The sequence below is a fragment of the Trichoderma breve genome, chromosome 1, assembly GCF_028502605.1.
Source record: "Trichoderma breve strain T069 chromosome 1, whole genome shotgun sequence".
In the NCBI taxonomy this organism is placed as follows: Eukaryota; Fungi; Ascomycota; class Sordariomycetes; order Hypocreales; family Hypocreaceae; genus Trichoderma; species Trichoderma breve.
The window spans coordinates 7,486,336-7,504,934 of record NC_079232.1 but is presented as its reverse complement, the minus strand read 5'-3'; the positions used below and the strand labels follow the sequence as shown (position 1 = coordinate 7,504,934).

General features: G+C 48.1%; 8 protein-coding genes across 8 annotated transcripts; 3 read left to right on the top strand and 5 right to left on the bottom strand.

Annotated features, from left to right (window-relative positions):
• Positions 1 to 846: 846 nt before the first annotated feature.
• T069G_02223 (uncharacterized protein) lies at positions 847 to 1,845 on the top strand (the record flags this gene model as incomplete). The annotated part of the gene is made up of 3 exons (XM_056169433.1): positions 847 to 891; positions 950 to 1,037; positions 1,106 to 1,845. 3 exons carry the CDS (start codon positions 847 to 849, stop codon positions 1,843 to 1,845), a joined length of 873 nt encoding a protein of 290 aa, XP_056034749.1.
• A 209-nt stretch (positions 1,846 to 2,054) lies between these two features.
• On the bottom strand, positions 2,055 to 3,073 carry T069G_02222 (short chain dehydrogenase domain-containing protein; the record flags this gene model as incomplete). Its single annotated transcript, XM_056169432.1, has 4 exons — positions 2,055 to 2,294; positions 2,361 to 2,390; positions 2,538 to 2,945; positions 2,999 to 3,073. 4 exons carry the CDS (start codon positions 3,071 to 3,073, stop codon positions 2,055 to 2,057), a joined length of 753 nt encoding a protein of 250 aa, XP_056034748.1.
• Positions 3,074 to 5,322: 2,249 nt separating this feature from the next.
• On the bottom strand, positions 5,323 to 7,008 carry T069G_02221 (x-Pro dipeptidyl-peptidase (S15 family) domain-containing protein; the record flags this gene model as incomplete). Its single annotated transcript, XM_056169431.1, has 1 exon — positions 5,323 to 7,008. One exon carries the CDS (start codon positions 7,006 to 7,008, stop codon positions 5,323 to 5,325), a length of 1,686 nt encoding a protein of 561 aa, XP_056034747.1.
• A 1,764-nt stretch (positions 7,009 to 8,772) lies between these two features.
• On the bottom strand, positions 8,773 to 11,559 carry T069G_02220 (rad4 transglutaminase-like domain-containing protein; the record flags this gene model as incomplete). Its single annotated transcript, XM_056169430.1, has 3 exons — positions 8,773 to 9,580; positions 9,640 to 10,237; positions 10,287 to 11,559. The coding sequence occupies 3 exons, from the start codon at positions 11,557 to 11,559 to the stop codon at positions 8,773 to 8,775; spliced, it is 2,679 nt and encodes an 892-aa protein (XP_056034746.1).
• A 420-nt stretch (positions 11,560 to 11,979) lies between these two features.
• Positions 11,980 to 13,207, top strand: T069G_02219 (uncharacterized protein; the record flags this gene model as incomplete). The annotated part of the gene is made up of 2 exons (XM_056169429.1): positions 11,980 to 12,758; positions 12,820 to 13,207. The coding sequence occupies 2 exons, from the start codon at positions 11,980 to 11,982 to the stop codon at positions 13,205 to 13,207; spliced, it is 1,167 nt and encodes a 388-aa protein (XP_056034745.1).
• A 216-nt stretch (positions 13,208 to 13,423) lies between these two features.
• T069G_02218 (uncharacterized protein) lies at positions 13,424 to 14,571 on the bottom strand (the record flags this gene model as incomplete). Its single annotated transcript, XM_056169428.1, has 2 exons — positions 13,424 to 14,350; positions 14,428 to 14,571. The coding sequence occupies 2 exons, from the start codon at positions 14,569 to 14,571 to the stop codon at positions 13,424 to 13,426; spliced, it is 1,071 nt and encodes a 356-aa protein (XP_056034744.1).
• A 1,459-nt stretch (positions 14,572 to 16,030) lies between these two features.
• On the top strand, positions 16,031 to 16,393 carry T069G_02217 (kp4 domain-containing protein; the record flags this gene model as incomplete). The annotated part of the gene is made up of 1 exon (XM_056169427.1): positions 16,031 to 16,393. One exon carries the CDS (start codon positions 16,031 to 16,033, stop codon positions 16,391 to 16,393), a length of 363 nt encoding a protein of 120 aa, XP_056034743.1.
• Positions 16,394 to 16,694: 301 nt separating this feature from the next.
• On the bottom strand, positions 16,695 to 18,492 carry T069G_02216 (major facilitator superfamily domain-containing protein; the record flags this gene model as incomplete). The annotated part of the gene is made up of 5 exons (XM_056169426.1): positions 16,695 to 16,909; positions 16,963 to 17,067; positions 17,119 to 17,843; positions 17,894 to 18,319; positions 18,380 to 18,492. 5 exons carry the CDS (start codon positions 18,490 to 18,492, stop codon positions 16,695 to 16,697), a joined length of 1,584 nt encoding a protein of 527 aa, XP_056034742.1.
• Between the last annotated feature and the right edge of the window lie 107 nt (positions 18,493 to 18,599).

Genomic DNA, 18,599 nt, shown 5'->3' with positions numbered 1-18,599 from the left:
AGAGCTTTCTTACTTAAACACTCCTAGCATGCCAATGTTAGCCTCCTGGCCCATGGATAATTTCCAGTGGTGGCAAATCCAAGATCCAGACATGGATCCAGCAGCAGCAGCAGCAATAACCGGCCTTGCACTTTCTATCCCCACGGATCAATAACTGCTCCATCGCTATGTAATAAGCTGAGCTTCTATAGGTTAATATAAAAGGGATTCCCAAGAGATAAACCCGTAGTAAGTTTATGTTGGTGGATTATTTCCACCAGTCACATTGGATTTCTTCATCCTGACATCCTCTGTTGGACAACTGGTTGGATTCCCCGGCCAGTTGTCTTACGCGCCGTCAAATTCACTCTCCCATAACTTACCCACTCCAGTGGTTAGACAGACGAGGCGCCAGACAGAAATTCGACAAGTTTGTCATTCACTGGCGACGACAGTGTGCCCTCGAAGGTATCGAGGTACCAGCTCCAGAACTGACCGAGGGGTTCCAATACATGTATCTGGGCATTCAACAAACTGACGCATCACCACCCAACACACGTCAACTCCCCAACAGACAGCTGAGGAAGGCGCCGCATTGATACGGTGGGAAGGAGAGACAAACCGCCTTCTGGAAACGAACGTTGATTGAAGTAACAGGTACCTGGAATGCTGACGAGGTCAGGTGCATGGATGGATGACTGCAGGTAGCTTGGAACGCTTGGATCATGTGGCGACAAGGAAATTACTTACCTAGGTTAGTAGGTACCGCGACCTAATCAGCAAGTCCCGCCAAGTCAGATCGTGTCACCTCCCACCCGCTTTCAATTCCTGGATCACTACTAGGTATATACAAAGCCGCCAGTAGAAATGGAGTCCCGAATTGAACTGTCTGCCATGCACCAGCTTTCTGAGGTAATAGTCGCTTCCTCCAGGAATGCCCTGCTATCATCTAATGAACCAATGTGGTTAGGCAAGGGATGAAGACGACAACTGGACTGGGTTAAAGGACAGGGAAGCCAGACGCAAAAGGCAATATCGTCTGAATTCTCGATCATACAGTTGGTGATGCTCTTGACTTGCGACTATTTGTGACTGTTATAGTGTTCTAGCTCACAATTGATTACAGGAAAGAGGAAACTCCTGCAAGACAAGTCCTCCCAGCAAGCTGTTCAAATCGGACCTCACCATCCCCCATTTCCTTCGGCAGCCGAGCAGACTCATATTTATGAGAGTCTTGGGGCTGCATGGCAATGCATTCATCGCTCGCGCCACGCTTCTCGTAGCTCTTTAGAATGCATGATTGCCACTTCTCCTTCATTTGCGCCATTTCGCCTAGACGGGAGTACAGTGTTCCCACTATCTTCTGACCATCTCATTCCCCTCGTGCAATTCAATGCTTTTCGCGGCACCTTGACAAATATGACGATTCTATCAGTAACGCATCTCATCCCTCCCGAGTGCGACATCACCGAAGCTCTGCACTCGACGCCTCTCTTCACTCCGCCCCCGGCACCGCCACCTTCACTGATGCCAACGGCGCTTCAGCAATCTGTGCCACACGACACGTGGGTCGATCTTCTTCCTGACGCGACCATGCGTGATAACGCCATTCGTACCATGCACTTGTTTCACGCAGAAGACATATGTGGCGACATGTTGGGGAATCCTCAACAAGAAAGAAACACGATTGAGATGAACGGAGTATTGGTCTGGGGAAATCCGTGGGATGCTAGTGGCTGGGAGATGACTGAGGGTTTCTTGAAGAAATGGGGGTTTTTGCTCAAAGGCTGCTGGGAGGCCATGGCAGCGACAAACCATTGGAGGGCGCAAAGGGGGGATGAGCCGCTTGTTTTTGATGTTTCATAACCATCTGGTCGCTACAAATGACGGGTGGCACGTCTTGCGTGAATATTTTGTTTGCACTCTGTTGTAATAGCGACTCGATTAGTGTTGGGATGTACTCCTTGGATTTAAATATTAAAGTATTAGCGATGTGTAATATGACATTAGTAGATGACTGTATAACCACTGCTCCGGTATATTGGCAAATCATCTCGCGTAAACTATCCCCAGCCTCAAATAAATGGCTTGACTTGCTCTTCTGACCAACTCCAAAATTTCTCTGCGATACCAGTTCCGCCCTCAGCCTTGGACTTTGAGCCTTCGACCAAATCAGACCTCTGACTGCTGAAGCGGCCCCACGGCTGGATCCAAGCACCACTCTTCTCCAAGGTCACCTCTGGCGAGAGACCGGCAAACAGCTCAGTATAAGCGCCGTTGATCGGCGGATACACCATCATATTGATGACCACCATCTGTAGCGACGAAACATGGCGTTGGAGTTCAGTCTTCAAATTGCCTGGGTGGAGAGATACGCTAACGATGCCATCATTCTGGTGTAGTTTTGCATACTGCGTTGCGTAGTATTAAACCCCGGCTTTGCTGATTCCGTATTTGGTCCATTTACCAATATCCTTTTTGTAATCCATATTGTCGAAATCTATGCCCCCGGGTGGAGAGCGGTGAGTCGCTGATGAAGATACCCAGATCACACGAACGGAGCCAGGAGCAGCAGTCTTTGCTGTGCTTATCAGCAACGGAGTGAGAAGCTGGGTAAAGAGGAAAGTCGCCAGGCAGTTGACACCCAACTGCTCCTCATAGCCTTGTTTTGTTTTTGTACCAGTAGGAGAGAGCATAACACCCGCATTATTCCACAGCACATCTAATCTGTTTTCGAGTCTCAGAAACTCGTCGGCCGACTGTTTAACGGAAGATAGGTCGTTGAGGTCGAGATGTAGATAAATGAGCTCCCCTCGCGATTCTGGATGCGCAGCTTTGATGTCGGCTATTGCTGCCTCAGCTTTCTTTGTGGATCGGGCGGTGATGTAGACCTTTGCATTATGCGAATAGAGAATCTTTGCCAGTTCTTTACCGACTCCACTGGAACATCCAGTCACCAAGAATACCTATGAACAGTCAGCTAGGCTATCTTTCCGAGATGTGTGGTGTTACGGCATGCCTTTCCAGCTTGGCTGCTGATTGAATTCTCGGCGAACTGAGGCTTTGGTGGGAAATTATCTCTAAATGTAGGCATTCTGAATCTTTTCGGTGCCGCTCAAAGGTAAATATGTGATGGATATGAGACAAAAGTACTGGTTTCCGGAGAACTCAGCCTGTTGCAATAATTATATGGGATGTACAATTCCAGCTTCTCTGGAGCGGTAAATGGTCTTTATAATCACTTGAAAGATACTGTGGTCTCGGCCATGTCCAGCCACTTCACGTAAGCAAGCAGCGGGCATCTTGCTTGACTCCATCGCCACCCCCAGCCGTTACTAACATAAGGTTCCCATTTTAGATGGCCATCATCCACCTGCATTAGCGTCATTTACACAAGGCGCTTGGGCGATTTCCCATTTAGACTTGGGTGGACTCGCCAGTAGATTATCTTCAACTTGCAATCAATAGGAGATGATTCCTGGAGCTGCCGGTCTGAGGTCAGCAGCATTCTTGGGGGTAATCCTAGGCCGATGCAGTCTCAAACGACAGATATATCAATTTCGACTTGGGCGGACGAATTTGAAAGCCGAAGGTGGAGGTGTTTTGCAGTTTTGACAACAAACGTATCTCGTCTAATTACAGATATACATTTACGAACAGGATGCCCAGTGTCGCTTGCCCTTCTAACTGACTTCTAATGAAAATTTCTTAAACTACAAATAATAGAGCTCTTGGTACTCTTCTTTAAATCCATGCCACCAGTCACATCTGATGTGATACATTTATGCATCGGACCCCTAAATATTAGAGACATCGACCCTCAGACACCCCCAAAAATTCTGCTACGAGAACCTTTCCTCCACCTATGTCGGATCTGCCAGCCAGGGGCGAAAACCTTCTGGGAACTTGACATTGCAGCCGTAATCTACTCATCGTCATTCTTCGTCACAATTTTTGAGCTTTGTTACCTAAGATGTCTATTCGACGAGAATCTTGCGATCCTTGCTTTAGAGCGCGACGAAAATGCGTCCGAAAGTATCCCATCTGCGAGAGATGTAGGCGAAACTACAAACCTTGTCACTATGTGTACCCTCCTCCGCTACCAATAAGAGATATCTTCGGGAAATTGAGCAATATCACCTTTCAGCATTGTAGCGAATCGAGCTCAAACAGCTCGGCCACCGATGTGGGAGACACTGGACAGAGCACACCTGGACTCAACGTGCTGTTTCAAACCGATCACAGCCAGGCCGCGACACGAGTGAGCCAGCTAAATTGTCAAATAATTCTGACTACGCAATATATAGGAAGTGAACCGCTGGCGTCTGGGCGACTAGAACTTGGATGGGCTTTTGATCAGATTTTACAATGCCCGCTCGTGTTAGCCAATGAAGCAGAAACGATGTTTATTCACAAAGGTTTATTCTACAATACACTCCCTATACCGCTGCGCACAGCCTTTGGAATCTGCACGGGGATTGTGTCCTCGAATGAGCGTAGTCAGTCGGTGTTATTTGGAGTGATTGCCACTGAGATCTCCGATTTGCTCGTTCAAGCCCCTGAGGGCGAACTCCTTGGGGATCTGGCCAGGCTACAGGCAACTGTGCTCTACCAAATCATCAGATTCGTCTACGGGAGTATGCACCAGCGCATTCTCGCGGAGCAACAAGAGTTTCTGCTCGAGTCGTACGGGCTCAAGCTTCTCCAGCGAGTAGACACGGAGTTGCACCAGACGGAACCAAGTTGGGAGATGTGGATACTTGTTGAAAGCACCCGTCGGACAGTTATCATCGTATTCAAGTTGTACACCTTATACTGGGCTTTCAGGAACGGCACCTGTATAGAAACGGACGCCATAAAAATGCTACCAGTGTCCATTAAACCTAGTTGTTGGGCCTCCCGCGAGACTTACCTACATTATTCAGATCGGGACCAGACTACGACATATGGTGATATTGCAGCTCGTTGGGAGGTATCGTCATGGAAGAGTCTGGGAACATTTGAGAAGGTACTTCTTACAAGTTATTATGGGATAAAGAGCTTTAATGATGGATTTAATTGTCCCGACTTTTGAGATTAGCTGATGAATGACAGCGAGAGATGTTCTTTTTATCGATTTTGTATCTTGTTCGAGATGGTCGGACCTAGAGCAATCTGGAATGCGTGACTATGGACGCACATATTTACAGTCAGATTATCCAAGACGGTGCGTGGCCCAGACTTGAGGTTCAGGCCCAAAGCAGGAGCACAATCCAGTGAATACTAATTTATTGATTACTATATATGGGAATACCGATAATATTATTTCGGCTACTCTATGCTGAGCTAAAGGTTCCGAGCTCGCTACTCTTGTAGTGGGATAGGCAAAATCAGCCGTGATTGTCCGGTGGCCAGCTGTATTGTGTGTTTTGTTGGGCGCATATCTACACTTGTCATCCTGTTCTCTCCAGTGCCCAGATTCCTCGCATAGATAGGCCATGAGCCACCGGCAATGGTGACTCGAATCCTGGTCCCTTTCAGGAACCGATGTGCGCAATCACGTAGTTCAACCACGACTGGACTGTCAGGGTTCCTCTCGGGATCAATCGCGCGGTATTCCTCTGTGATATTGTGTGACACGCCATTCAGGTCGACCTCGCTCAGCCGGATCCAGAGATCTGCATAACCAGTATCAGAAGAATGCATGAGGTGAACCGACGGTATGCCGAGGACCAATAAACCATTATCATCTTCAATTGGAAGGCTGGTGAATGTTAGTACGTCAGTGAGGGCGGCGTAAAAACTATCATCAATGCGACCTGAGATTGGGAACAGTAATGGTCCGCCCACAGCTGGAGTTGGATTTTCTGGGTCAAAGGTGAAAGACGTAGAACTAGCTGTCTTTGGTGGCGGTTGATCCGATATACCTTTGTCTTCATCCAGATACATGACAAGTGGTGAAGATTTCGGTGGCCAAACTGTCATAGTTTTCCACTCATCAGATCCAGAAATGAAGACACGAGCTTGTGGAAGTTTTGGAGCCTCAGACTCTGGCTGCTTGCCTCCAACGGTTCTCTCAATGAAACGAAAGACATCTCCGCCAACCTTTACCTGGCCAGCTTCTCCATGATCCCAAGGTCCGATGATTAGCTCGACCTGACAGCCACGCTGTTGTAATCGTTGATACTGCTTCAGAGTCTGCTGAGTAAAAGTATCGAACCATCCGCTAGTGAGAAGGATGGGCATGTCAACGCTGACGCGTTCGATAGCCTCATGCTGCCTCTTGTTCTGCCAGTAAGCGTCATCTGGAGATGGCCTCATTACAGCCTCCAGTGCCGACGACTCTCCCTGTCCGAGTAGAGTCGCCATACCGTCTCTCACAGGGAGAGATTCGAGAGCAGCATCGGCGGAACGTTTTATTGAACCCAGACGCATCAAAGCAGGGAAAAGTGCAGGATCTTCTTGGTGCGTCAGTAGATTTGACCATGTGACACGTTCAAGGTGAAAAGCACCAGATCCCCAGTGCCAGTCCCAGAAATCGTGAGGTCCTACTGAGATTGCTGAAGCCACACAATCTTTTGGAGGATCTCGCAACAGTGACCATTGCGCCCAACCATTGAAAGAGGCTCCTATAGTTCCAAAGCGACCGGGATACCACGACTGCAGCCTCATCCAGGTAACGACGTCTGCAGCATCGCTTGCCTCGTCTTCTCCCGGAATGCATATGCCATCAGATCCAAACGTGCCGCGCATACTAACGATGAGGACGTAGTAACCTCGAGCGGCAAATGCATGACCCGAGGACATTGAGGTGAGCAGCCCGCGGCCATATGGTGTGAACAAAAAGAGGAGCCCAGATGGCGACGTTCCCTTTGGTAGCCCAACCGGCTCATAAAGGTCGCCACTCAAGTTGATGCCGTCATGCGTCGGGATACGGACGGGCTCGACGCACCAGCTGCACGATTCGCGCGGGAGCCCTTGCTTCCATCCAACGAACCAGTCGATGGCTGCAAGAAGGTAGCCACGATTGGTTTTTGAGGTGGGTGCCATGATTTTAATATTGGAGCAAGCAGTGGGATGGAATTGCCCAAATTTATGTTTGAAGAGCTATAGAGACATTTGGAAGTGCTACATGGACAGTTCGGAGCGGGCTTCATGAAAGAAGAATGGTTCTCCGCCACAGTAGCACCATGCTAACATAAATTGCGGAATTTCCGACGTACGTGGCCATCAGTAGGGAGAATTGGCTCTACTTATATAAGAGACGTCATTTCTGACGACTTGACATGATCACTTGGAGCCGAGCTCCCTCGGAGGCATTCGATGTTAATTGCCCGCGCATCAAACTGGAAAGCTTGCTGACCGGCTGACAGGACTAGGTAGAATACGGAGTTGGGTTTGCGGTCTGAAGTGGAGAATATCAAGATCTGTCTTGCTCCAAAAATACTACCCCATGACTCGTCTTTGGTTTGGATCGCCTCCACAAACTCAGCGCGCTTAAGCCGAAAGCCTGCCGTGTCCCCTAAGAGCTGCATCCAAGACAAATAATTTGTCTATATACCTACTGAAGAATGATCAGGAGAAGAATCAAGCGTACTCAAACCATCTCAAACATTATCCCCGCGTAGTTATCATATCTGGGGTAAATCAGATCGATTGGTTCATGGACGGGACCATCAATGTTTCCGTCTTTGCCGTACGGGCTTTAGGGCCCGTCGATTCAGGCTGCAGAGACGCAGTCTTCGTTCGGACTGGAGTTGCACATTTGTACCACAGCCTAAACGTTCTCCATTTCGTCTTTGGGGAAACTCCACTTTTGACCGCGCATATCAAGCCACTGTATGCGGCCCAAGTGATCATATGTCTCCTTAATAGGCTCAAGCCTATAATATGTACCTGCTTGTGCTAACCGCAATCTTCAAGGGCACGCTGTCGGGTCTTCAGTAGGAAATCCAATTGTACCGCCGATCTGAGCAAAGAAAGGGTTTATTCCTTTCAAGTCTAAACGAACGCTCTTTTGATCGCCTCGTGCATTTCTGTCCCGTTCTCACCAAAGGTGCCGCGTCAAAGTGCTAGTTCACTCAAACCAGCCATTCGCGAGCCACGCGAGTGATGATGCCAGCGTAAGTGATTGCCGGAATTGCACCCCACAAAGCGTGATATCTTACTTAATTCGAATCATGGTAGGTATAAATAGATAACTTGTCGCGCACATGTTGGCTATGCACTTTTCTCTGTGGCCTAAAATCTTGAAGTACAGTAGGTACCTAGCTGCTGACTACCATCACAGGCCCATATTTGATAGGAAGGTCCGCTGGTCATCGAGGCTCGATGCACTGCGCTATTCAATTTCCAACAGCTACAGTTCAAGAGACTGGAAAATACCAACAAATAGGTCTCCTAATATTTAAGCGTTAATTTCCATTTAACCATCATTCACACAAGCACTGGAACTACGTAAGATAATACAAAAACAGAGCCGAGAGTAAGAACCATTTCATCTGCTAGGGTAGGCTAGTATGCATTCAAATGTTTAACACAGCAGCGGGGCGCCAAATCCAAAAATCCTCTCGAGTTTCGGTTAAAAGAAATACGATGCAGCCTTCCAATGGAGAATAGGCTAGAATTTACTCAATCGGGGAATGACGGTGGTCCGAGAATGCTTCACAGGAGGGTTTGTGGTGTTGCGCTAGACATAGGTAGATAAATACATGTATAGAACATTTTTGGGCTAAAGATTATTCGGCAACTGCCTCACTTTCGCTGCGTATAATCCATTGCTATATTTTCATGAACTTCAATATTTCCAAGTACTCAGTTGTCCTGTAGCCTTAGTTGGCTACTTCTTTCGAGTTGCCGTAGAAGCGATTTAGCATCCTCACTTGCTTTCATGGGCGCTTGGCTGCCGTCCGTGTTCTCTGATCGATCCTCCGAGGGGCCAGCGGGCGGGTCTTTGGTCGCTTTGACAATGGATGTTACCAAAATGTATCCTCGCAGCTCTCGGTCCTCATGGCTATCTTCCTTCTCGAGGCGAAAACGCTCCTCCTTGGTCATCTTAGCTCTGCGGATTGTCTTGATCTCCCGTATGATCCTCTCGAGATCCTCCTCGGAACATCGATTCCGCTCTAGAGCAAACCCGTCTTGTCGCACATATCGTCGTGTCACATCTGCAGCCCCATCGTAGGAAAACCCAATGCAGTAAGACATTTTCTTTCCCAAGCCATTTGCATAAAACAATGGCCTGTCCCAGATTTCTTCGCATGCATCCACGTGAACCCATCGCTTTTGGTGGTTCGAAAAGACTTCAGTCCATACGTGGTCCTCGGCATTCCAAACCCATCTGACGCGTGCGCCGACGGCTCGGCAGAGCAAGGTGAAGCAGTTTGTCCATTCGCCAACTCGCCCCCGTCGAGTTTGGAGTAATTTCCAAGCATCAGCATATCTAGGGAATCGGATATATGCACCGCAGCCTTGGGATGAGCACCGGTAACGTTCCACGCGAAATGCACGAGAGGCTGTCTCCTCTGGAGTTGGAAGGACTGAACCTTGGGCAACTGTAGGCGACAGGCAGATGTCGCAGGGCGGGTTATTTACCCAGACGAAGAAGTCTCTCTTAAACCATCTATGAATCATATTAGCTTGCGGCGATAAGAATGACAATATGCCAAAAGGACAACATGCCTTAGTAGTGCTTTAATAACACAATCTTCGTAGCCCCACTCTGGTCTGTCCAAACTCATGCTCTCAGCCTGAGCCTGAAAGAGCTGTGAGTCCTCCTCGGCTTCGCTATAGATACGATCAAGTGGGATTAGTTTGAGAGCTTCGTCCAATAGACCAGGGTTTTCGTAATAAGTGGGCGTTAAGGATAGTGAGAGTAAAAGGTTTCGGAATTTCTGGGTATTACGAGATCCATTCAATCCCAGCTTCCCATCATAGGGAGGGGGGGCCTCGGAAGAGCCAAGCATGCTGTTAGGAACTCCCTCGTTCAAGACTGAAGGACCACCCATTGGCTCCGGTGACCTGGCTGACGCCTCCTCTTGCGAATAAGCAGGAGCAGCGGATGGTTGGTGTTCGGTACCAATGGATAGAAGTGTTGCTCCAAAGTCGGGGGCAGTGGGAAGATTGACCGACTGCGCATCGTGCCATGTTCGGATATCTTCAAAGATGTTCTGAAGGGGAATCACGTAGGCGTCACCGAGCATGTCAGTCGCAACAATGTGGCCAAATACCTCATACGTAAGTGGGTCAATCACCCATGAACCAGAGTCCCCAATGCATACTGTCATGATCAGATTTAAAGTTGCAATCTGTGTCCTGGATAAGCTTACCAGTATGATCTTGTAGAGAGAGGGTATAGGCATCCACAAATGACTGGCCATGGCCGAGCATCAGTCTTGCTGGTAGTGATGAAAGCGTGCTGGATATGCAACCCTGAGAGCCTCCTATCATAATGGCCGGCTGACCAAGAGCAGCTGGAGTAAGCTTCTTCTGAGCTGTGACCAATTCGAGGTTTTTAGATTTGAGCGATGGGTGGTAATTTGGCTTATGTTTGGATGCATCAATCTCAATGAGGGCCCAGTCAAGATATTGGCCGCTCGCTTTTGTGTAATGCTTAGGTCTTGGCAGAACATTTCCAAGTTTTTGAGAGTGCTCGAATGCCCACGTGTCGGATAATTTCACCTCCAACTTGGGTTCGGGATGGCTTGGAGATGAATCCGCAGCTTCAGGTTCAGGACTTGAGATAGATCCGTCAGAAGTCTCCAGCTCTAAAAGTTCCTTCATATCATCATCGATGGAGGAGTCATCATCGTCCATGGAGCCTGAATCACTGGTAGGCAAGAGAGGATCTTCCCAATCCAAGAGGCCGTGACCAGCTGTCAACCCATATAACTCGAAGCCATCGCTCTGGGCCAGCTTGATGATACCACCAAGTGTCCCGTTTCGAGCCTCCCCGGCATGATTGATAAAGCGAATTGGAGTCCCGCAAAGGGTCTTGTCCGATGGTGGCGTTGAGGAGCAATGAACTTCAATTGAGGTAGGACTCGGGGTTTCCCTGGAGAATTTTGAGTCCGTGGATTCCTGGGCTTCCTCGCCGCTCTGCAAGACTGTAAGCTGAGGCGCCAGATCCTTGACAACGGGTCGAAAGGACGGTGCGGACAGATCGGGCGGCGCGCAAAGACTCTTGACGGCCCGGTGCTTGTCAAAGAATCTCTTTACGCGCTTGTATTGGCTTGGGGGACAGAAAACGACGAGGCAATCCTTTGCGTCGGCCTCTGACTTCCCAAGGACCAAGTAGCGGATTGACATAGGGCGATAGGGTGCGCTGGATGAGAAGAGCTTATTAGCTGTTCTTATATACTTCACTAGGAGACGTTCAATCTCCGGGACAATCTCGTTGAACCTCGCAATTGTGGCCGGGACCGCTTCTCTCTTGAATAGAAATAAATTCTTCTCGGTTGGCAGCGGAAACGGAACTGTCTTGGTTGGAATTGCGCTTGCACCACATACAGCCGCCACTGTTTGGCTCTGCTCTGGAGAGGGCATGGCTGTCGCATACCCAGAATCGGACAGAACGCCATCTTTTGCCGACGGCGAATCCATCGTGAAGCATCTCCCAGCATGCACGCCGCTGGCTACGCCAACAACTGCTGACATGGAGTTGCGCTGCCTCTCGATTGCGACAATGAGAGAAATCAAGGCCACGATTTCATGATCATGTCAAGTTTGCTTTAGGCTGGAGATTTCTGGAGGAGTAAACAAATGCATGGATGATCTGCAGCGGGGGAGGGGAAGGCTGCGCATTCACAATGGCGCAGTTTGGCCCCCAATCAACACCCACGCGTCAAGAGACGCAAGCTCTGCAGGATGCAAGCTGATTGGCCCAAAGATCGATTATTTATCATGAGACGCAGATCCTTGGGTTTTGCGAACTCGCTTTAAAGAGGGCGGCAGAGCCTCAAGGATCTGCGGACGACCATCCTCACATTTCCCCGCCTAAGATCGCGATGAACGCCTTTCCCAATGGCCCAATTAGGTCCTTTTCTCACTCCACTGGTCGACTTATATGACACCCAGTTCCAGAAGCTGTGCCAAACAATTTGGGGCTGGACACCATGCGCTCTCTGCTCAATTGCGAGACCCTGCGTCGGGGAAGATTGTTCGCACCGCCGGCTTCTGAGACTCGAGCCCTTCTTTCAATTCTACAAAGAAGTGACGGGATCCTATGTTCCCGAATCGCTGATTCCTGATGATCCGAGAGCGCTGAGCTGCCACCAAGACTTGATCGACATCATCCGTCTTCTGCAAGAGAAGCCTTCTCTGCCGCGGATGCAACTAACTAGAGAGTTCTTTTCGGCAAGAAAGAGCGTGGAAAAAGAACCACCGCCGCTTGCTGACCAACATCGGGCTTTCAATCTGGCCATGAGGGTGCTGATCATGGTTGGTTGTTGCATCGACAACCAAGGCGGAGGTATCCTAGAGTTCGGTACCGATCCTTGCATTTGGCGGAGCGACCAATCCCCCCTCGACTTTGTCGCAACAGTCTTTCCCGTCAGAGAGCACCCGAGTTTAAATGACGAGAATCAAGCATCTCCCGACATAAAAGAGGAACTGTCTGCAGTAAAGCTGAAGCAGATTGCCGACTTGAAGTTTGAAGGAACGACAGAGCTAAGGGAACACTTGAAGCTTGATCAAAAGACTGGAGTGGTGAAAATCTACCATTTTACAAGCGTTCTGAAAGAGCATCTCAGAGCTTCAATTGATCCAATTGCGTGTCTATCTTCTCCAGAAGCATTAATCAGGTACAGGACACTTGATACCTTCTGAGATATCCACCGAAATACTGACTCACGGCAGTCGCAGGCTGGCTCTTGAAACCCTTGACTCACTTCAGCTTCTCTTCCCCTTGGATTCCGACTCACAAGCATTACTTCGATCGCTTGTTTCAAAAGAATCGTTCGATCCCGATTGTCTGCGCTTCGGTTCTGCTTCGTACCGACGCATTAATGAGAATAATATTCCTTATCAGTACTGGGGTTCTCGGCTCATGGACCTTTTTGATGAAATTGAGAACCCCAAGCCTCGGGGTTTTGTGCAGACCTGGCTGGACCAGAAGAGCAAGGCGAGGCATATCATGTTAGCCACGCTGGCTGGACTGTTTATTGCCATCTTGCTAGGTTTTCTGGGGCTTATTGTAGCGATAGTTCAGACCTGGATTTCTTATCAGGCATGGAAGCATCCAGTCAACTAATCAATGGGTGAGGAAATAATGTGAATGGTGAGCCGTGTTTGTCTGCTACAAAGCGACACTCATTTACGCAGCCTTGGCTAATGAATCGCTTTCAAACTTCACAAACACTGTTACATTGGACTAGGGAAGTTTTAATAAACTCATCATTCTCTAATTAACCTGTAATTGCTAAACTAAAAGGCCCATTGCCGGACCATACAAGTTGTGTCATGACACTTAGCTGCTCAGGACCACGCTGTACTGTCCATCAGCATCGTTGTTGCTGCTAACAAGGATACCCGGCTGAGCTCCACAGATCTTGTTGAGGCCAGCGCTGTCGCAAACGTTTCCTTGGGAGCTGGTCGTAACAACAGTGCCGAGCTGAGCCTGGGGCTGGAATTGAACAAAACCAATTTTACCCTGGGGGATCAGCAGTCCCTCAGAAGTACCATGCGTAGTAGCAATAGAAACACTGATTCCAAAGTTAAAGTTTGCATTTCCGTTAGCACCGTCCTTGCCTGTGTCACCGATAGTGGCTCCAAAGGTAATGCTCTCGGAGATGGTGTCGGTTACAGTGACGGAATCAGTGAATGTGACGGGGCATGGTCCACCAGAGTTTCGGCAATCAATCATTGAGGATCCAGACGCTTTAACTCCATTTCCTAGGCCCTGCTCGCAGTCGACGCAAAGAGCCTTTAGCTGACCAGAATCAGCCAGAGATTGACATGTGCCGGAATCCAAAACGCAGTTGCTGGGCGGGTTGAACGTCTGGCTTTGTCGCTTCTCAATTGGGGAACTGTTCAATTCCGCCTCCAATGTCTCGTTGTGATACACAACTGGGACACGTCGGCCGGTAGAACTGAGGAGGTAATCACCCTTCTCGTCGGTGTAGACTACACCCTGGCTTCTGGTTTCTTTCTTCCTCTCTTCGATGGCAGGGACTGACTTCTTGACCATGATTGGTGGAGGGTATGAGCGCTTCGCAGTTACACCGGGACAATCTTTTCCGGTGTTGCAAAATGCCCACCAAATTCTGTTGGAAAGATTCGGGAGGTCGTAGCATCCATTTTGGTGTTCCAGAGCAATGAGCTCTTCGCCACAAGTGGTGCCATCAGGTGGACCTTGCGAGATGGTGACCGACACTGTGGCCGGCATGCCTTGAATCTATTCCACGCATGTAAGTATGACAAATTGATAAATATTGCGATGATTTGGAAACTCCAATGTGGCCATATGCGTACCTCGTATCCTCCAGATGGGTTACCATTGGGGAATGCGCCATCGTTGAAAAAGCATGTACCAGTGCCAGCTGATCCAGCTGAAACAAGCGTCACAAGGCCATTTCCAGACGAGCAGCCTCCGGGGTGGTAGACAATGGATGCCATGGTTGTAATATTTACTACTTGTACGATGTTAGTAAAGATAAATCTTCATATAGTCGTGTCACTGACCTGTAATGAAGCTTTGCTTGTAAGTTATGGATAGCAAAAAATGTAGAAGGTTGAATTTGTTTTGTGAGTGAGATGATGTGTTGGTGATGAATGTTTTGTTTCTTCTTCAATTTTGAAAGGAGAGAGTCCTCTTTATATACAATTACGTGGAGGAAGATATTATGTCAAGTCGTATCCCAACGAAACTTGGCCAAAAGTTCATTGCAATATCACAGCCCCCAAGCTTGGATACCCATTCTTGCCATTGTTTCGAGGCTATGAGTTTCTAAAAAAAATTGTCAACAATAATAACTCATAGAAAATGAAGCATTTTCTCCTGAAGAACTGTCAGATTACATCATGAACGAAACATAGTCGATCAAAATTGGAGCAAAATCTGACATCGCGACGATCCTCAACAGAAGTTTTATATACGGTAATGGAATCTTAACGTAGATCATGCTCTCAGCTATAGCCCAGGAACATACGGGCTGCTTGAATTGTCAACAGTTCGGTGAGATTACGTCACTAGCAGATGACTTAGTGAAAAGCACGGACGAACTGCTGTTTCACTGTAAACATGTAATGATCTGCATCATCAGTTTGCGACTTCTTCAGTCGTTGGATGTGATTGCATACGTGCTATATAGTATGGACATCTATAACAGGCTCACGTTGGCTATTAGAAGGCATGTAGAATTGTATTGTAAAAGTGACACCAGTCCTTGAGTTTGCGGTAAGAGAGCCAAACGGAACATCGCAAATTACACGATGAACGCCCTACTTACACTTGTTGCAGATCGTGCCCCAGATTTTGCTTATTTGCAGCTGTCATGGAAATTAATGCAGATCTCAAGCTTCTGTCTTATGCACTAAAAGTCCACCAACCACCAACGAAACAATTGTTCTTTTGACACTAGAAGCACTATAAATATAGCGGCCGCAGTGGCAGATCTCTGGCGATCTTGGCGATCTTGCTTTTTGAGACAACTAAAGTGGACTTGTCGAAGAGGGGGGTTTCCTAATTCGTATCAGTTGTGCTTACTTTGATCTGCATCGCTGCCTGTTACCCCTGCGCCAAAAGGGGGCGATGAGGCTTACAGCCCAAGTGACACAGCTCAGCTAGGCAAGCTAGGACTCTGTGATACAACTTTGGCATTCAGAAGTTCAACAAGTATAATGGATGATACGTTTTCAAAATCTATAAAGATGGGCTTTGATGGCAACAATGAATTGAATTTTATCATCACATCACAACTCAACTCAACAAACACTTCACATCTACAGCTCTCCATAGCTACCTCTGTCAACGACTACAAAGAATACTTTGAACTTACAAGTTTACCTCTTTCAATTCAAGTAAGAGTCACTGGCTTAAGTATTACTTGAATTCCATAATAACAACTTTTCCAGAATGCAATACCTCGCTGTCCTCCCTCTTCTCTACACTGCCGCAGCAGCCCTCGGCATCAACTGTCGTGGCAATGCCAACTGTGTCGGCACTCCTGAATGCAGACTTGCTGATCTGATCTTGCAAGTCAGCCAACAAGATCCAAGCACATCATACAGCCCCGGTCAGCACATTGCCTGCTGCGGCATTCCTGGCGGCAACATCTGCGCATTCACTCAGGGCATTAGCAACTCGATTACAGCTGGTGAGGCATTGGGTATGCTGCAGGGACTGGAATCCCACGGCTGTGGCCAGTGCGGCAGCATTCCCTTCAAGGATAACAACGTCGCTGAGGGACAACTCACCGTCAACTGGACTGACCACTAAATCATTGAGTGATCTTACACAGCCATTTATGCGGTGCTTTTTTATCTCTTAGCTAGTGTGCGCAACTTGAACAAGACTTTTTCGTGGAGGAGATGGCCATCTCATGGAAGCAGATATTCTCAAATACAATCATTAAACCTCGCTATATGTATGCCTTTACAAAATAAATACAAGTGACCAAGTGATGTGATAGTATTTAAAGCCAATATCCTCTCGTGTACGTGAATTTTGTCAGTAGAAGAAATAAAAATGTCGGAAATAGTGCATATCATTAATAATAGTCTTTTCTAAGATAGGTATCCTACTCTCCAAGTTCTCGATCTTTGTTCCAGAGTACAAAGCGTAGCGCCCGCCAGCGGAGGGAACTATGTCTGATCCCTTTTCCGAGAAAATAAAACGGGATACCTGCCAGAAGGACTGCTCCAGTCATGGCTGCCATTGTACCGAAAGCAATGCTGTAGCCAACTCGGTCAATCCATGGGTTGGTGTAAAAGGAAAGTAGAAATCCAAAACATGCTGTCGTAGCGTTAGCTGGAGTCCGTTTGATGCTAGGGTGTAGGTGATATAACCTTTGAAAGCTAATTGAGTTACGACAACCTCCCCTCCAATTGGCCGATATGAGTCGATCGTGTATACCATGCTTACGTTGACCGCTTGGACGATTGAGAAATTCACTCATGACTAGTTAGTTTATTATCTGTTTGGAGATGAGGATAAGCACTTACGTAGAGCAAGTCCGATGGTTGGAACCATCCAGTGTAATCTGTTTTGGATACCGACGCCATACAGTACTAGAGCAGTTGGAGCTGCGAGTACGCTTATTACTATAGCCGGAAGTCTCATTTCTGGTTCTCTGACACCACCATTTCTCTTGGTAAAATAGTCAGCAACCACTTCAGTAGATTTCCCTCCAACGGCGATGCCAACAAGGGATCCAATCAGAGCCGAGATGAAACATAATCCGGATTGATATGGCTCAAACTTGTAGACCTGGCCGAATGCAGTCGAAAACGTGGAAGAGACTGCAACTAAAAACCCAATCAACACGGACGTTACTAGCGTAGCCCACAGCACTGTGGGTAGAATCAGTAGCCCAATTGGTCGAACAAATATCTTGACCAATGGCTCCTCTGTGAATTTGCCATGAAATAAACGAAGTTCTTGGAGATATGTGTGCTTCTTCGGGATGCTTTGCTCCCTGGAGCTGGCATTTTCGGTATGATCTATGCCATCTTCTTTCTCTGGGGGGGACACGGTGTTGGCGGCATCGGCCTGGACTGGGTTTCGGATGTACGAGGTTTCAGGCATGGTGAAGCACAAGACCATAGTCATTGCGCCAATTAGAGCAATTGACACGTAGTAAATTGTCCTCCATCCATGATCGATGGTGATCAAACCAGAGACGATAATACCCCCAGCTACACCACCCGAAATCGAGGCTGTGTACACGCTGTAAAGAATCCTTTAGTATTTGTTCGCGGGAAGAGGGGCCTCACTTACGCCATCAACACGCCGCGTTCATGGAGAAAAGTGACATCTGCGATTGTGACGGGAGCCAAGCATTCTCCAGCTCCTATAGCAAATCCCATCACGATCCTTGCAGCAAGGTGATTTGCGTAGGAGTCAGCCACTGCCGCCCAGATGGCGGTTATAGTGTACAACGTGAAAGCAGCAATGTAGACAGGTCGGCGGCCGTACTTGATAATGAGTGGGATCCATGCAAGACATCCAGCGCCTTGCATTAGGGTCACGGTTGTAATGAAGTACGCTACTTTGGCAATGCGTTCGGGCGGTGTTAGTGTCGAGTGTCCCAAAAAGTCTTGCGCCATTTGAGGAAGTGCCACAGATGGGCCGCTGGCTAAGAAGGTACACAGAAACATGGCGACGCATGCTGTGATGGCGATGTAGTAACGTCGAATCTTGGACCTCCTCAAGGTTAGCAGTGTATTGTATTCTCGCTTCTTCATACGTCAACCGGTGACCTACCAGTTGAGAGGATCATTTGGATCATTGGTAGGCGTTGGGATCAGGATAATCTGGTTTGTAGATGAATTCCGGATCTGGACAGTCCCTAATGCGCTGCGTGTTGGGTCATCCATCTCGAAATAGGCACGAATAGTGATGTCGATGATTAGATGCAGTATCTCCAGAAGACACACCTACCATTTGGAACCATTGCAGTACACAACAGTCTTATATGTATATG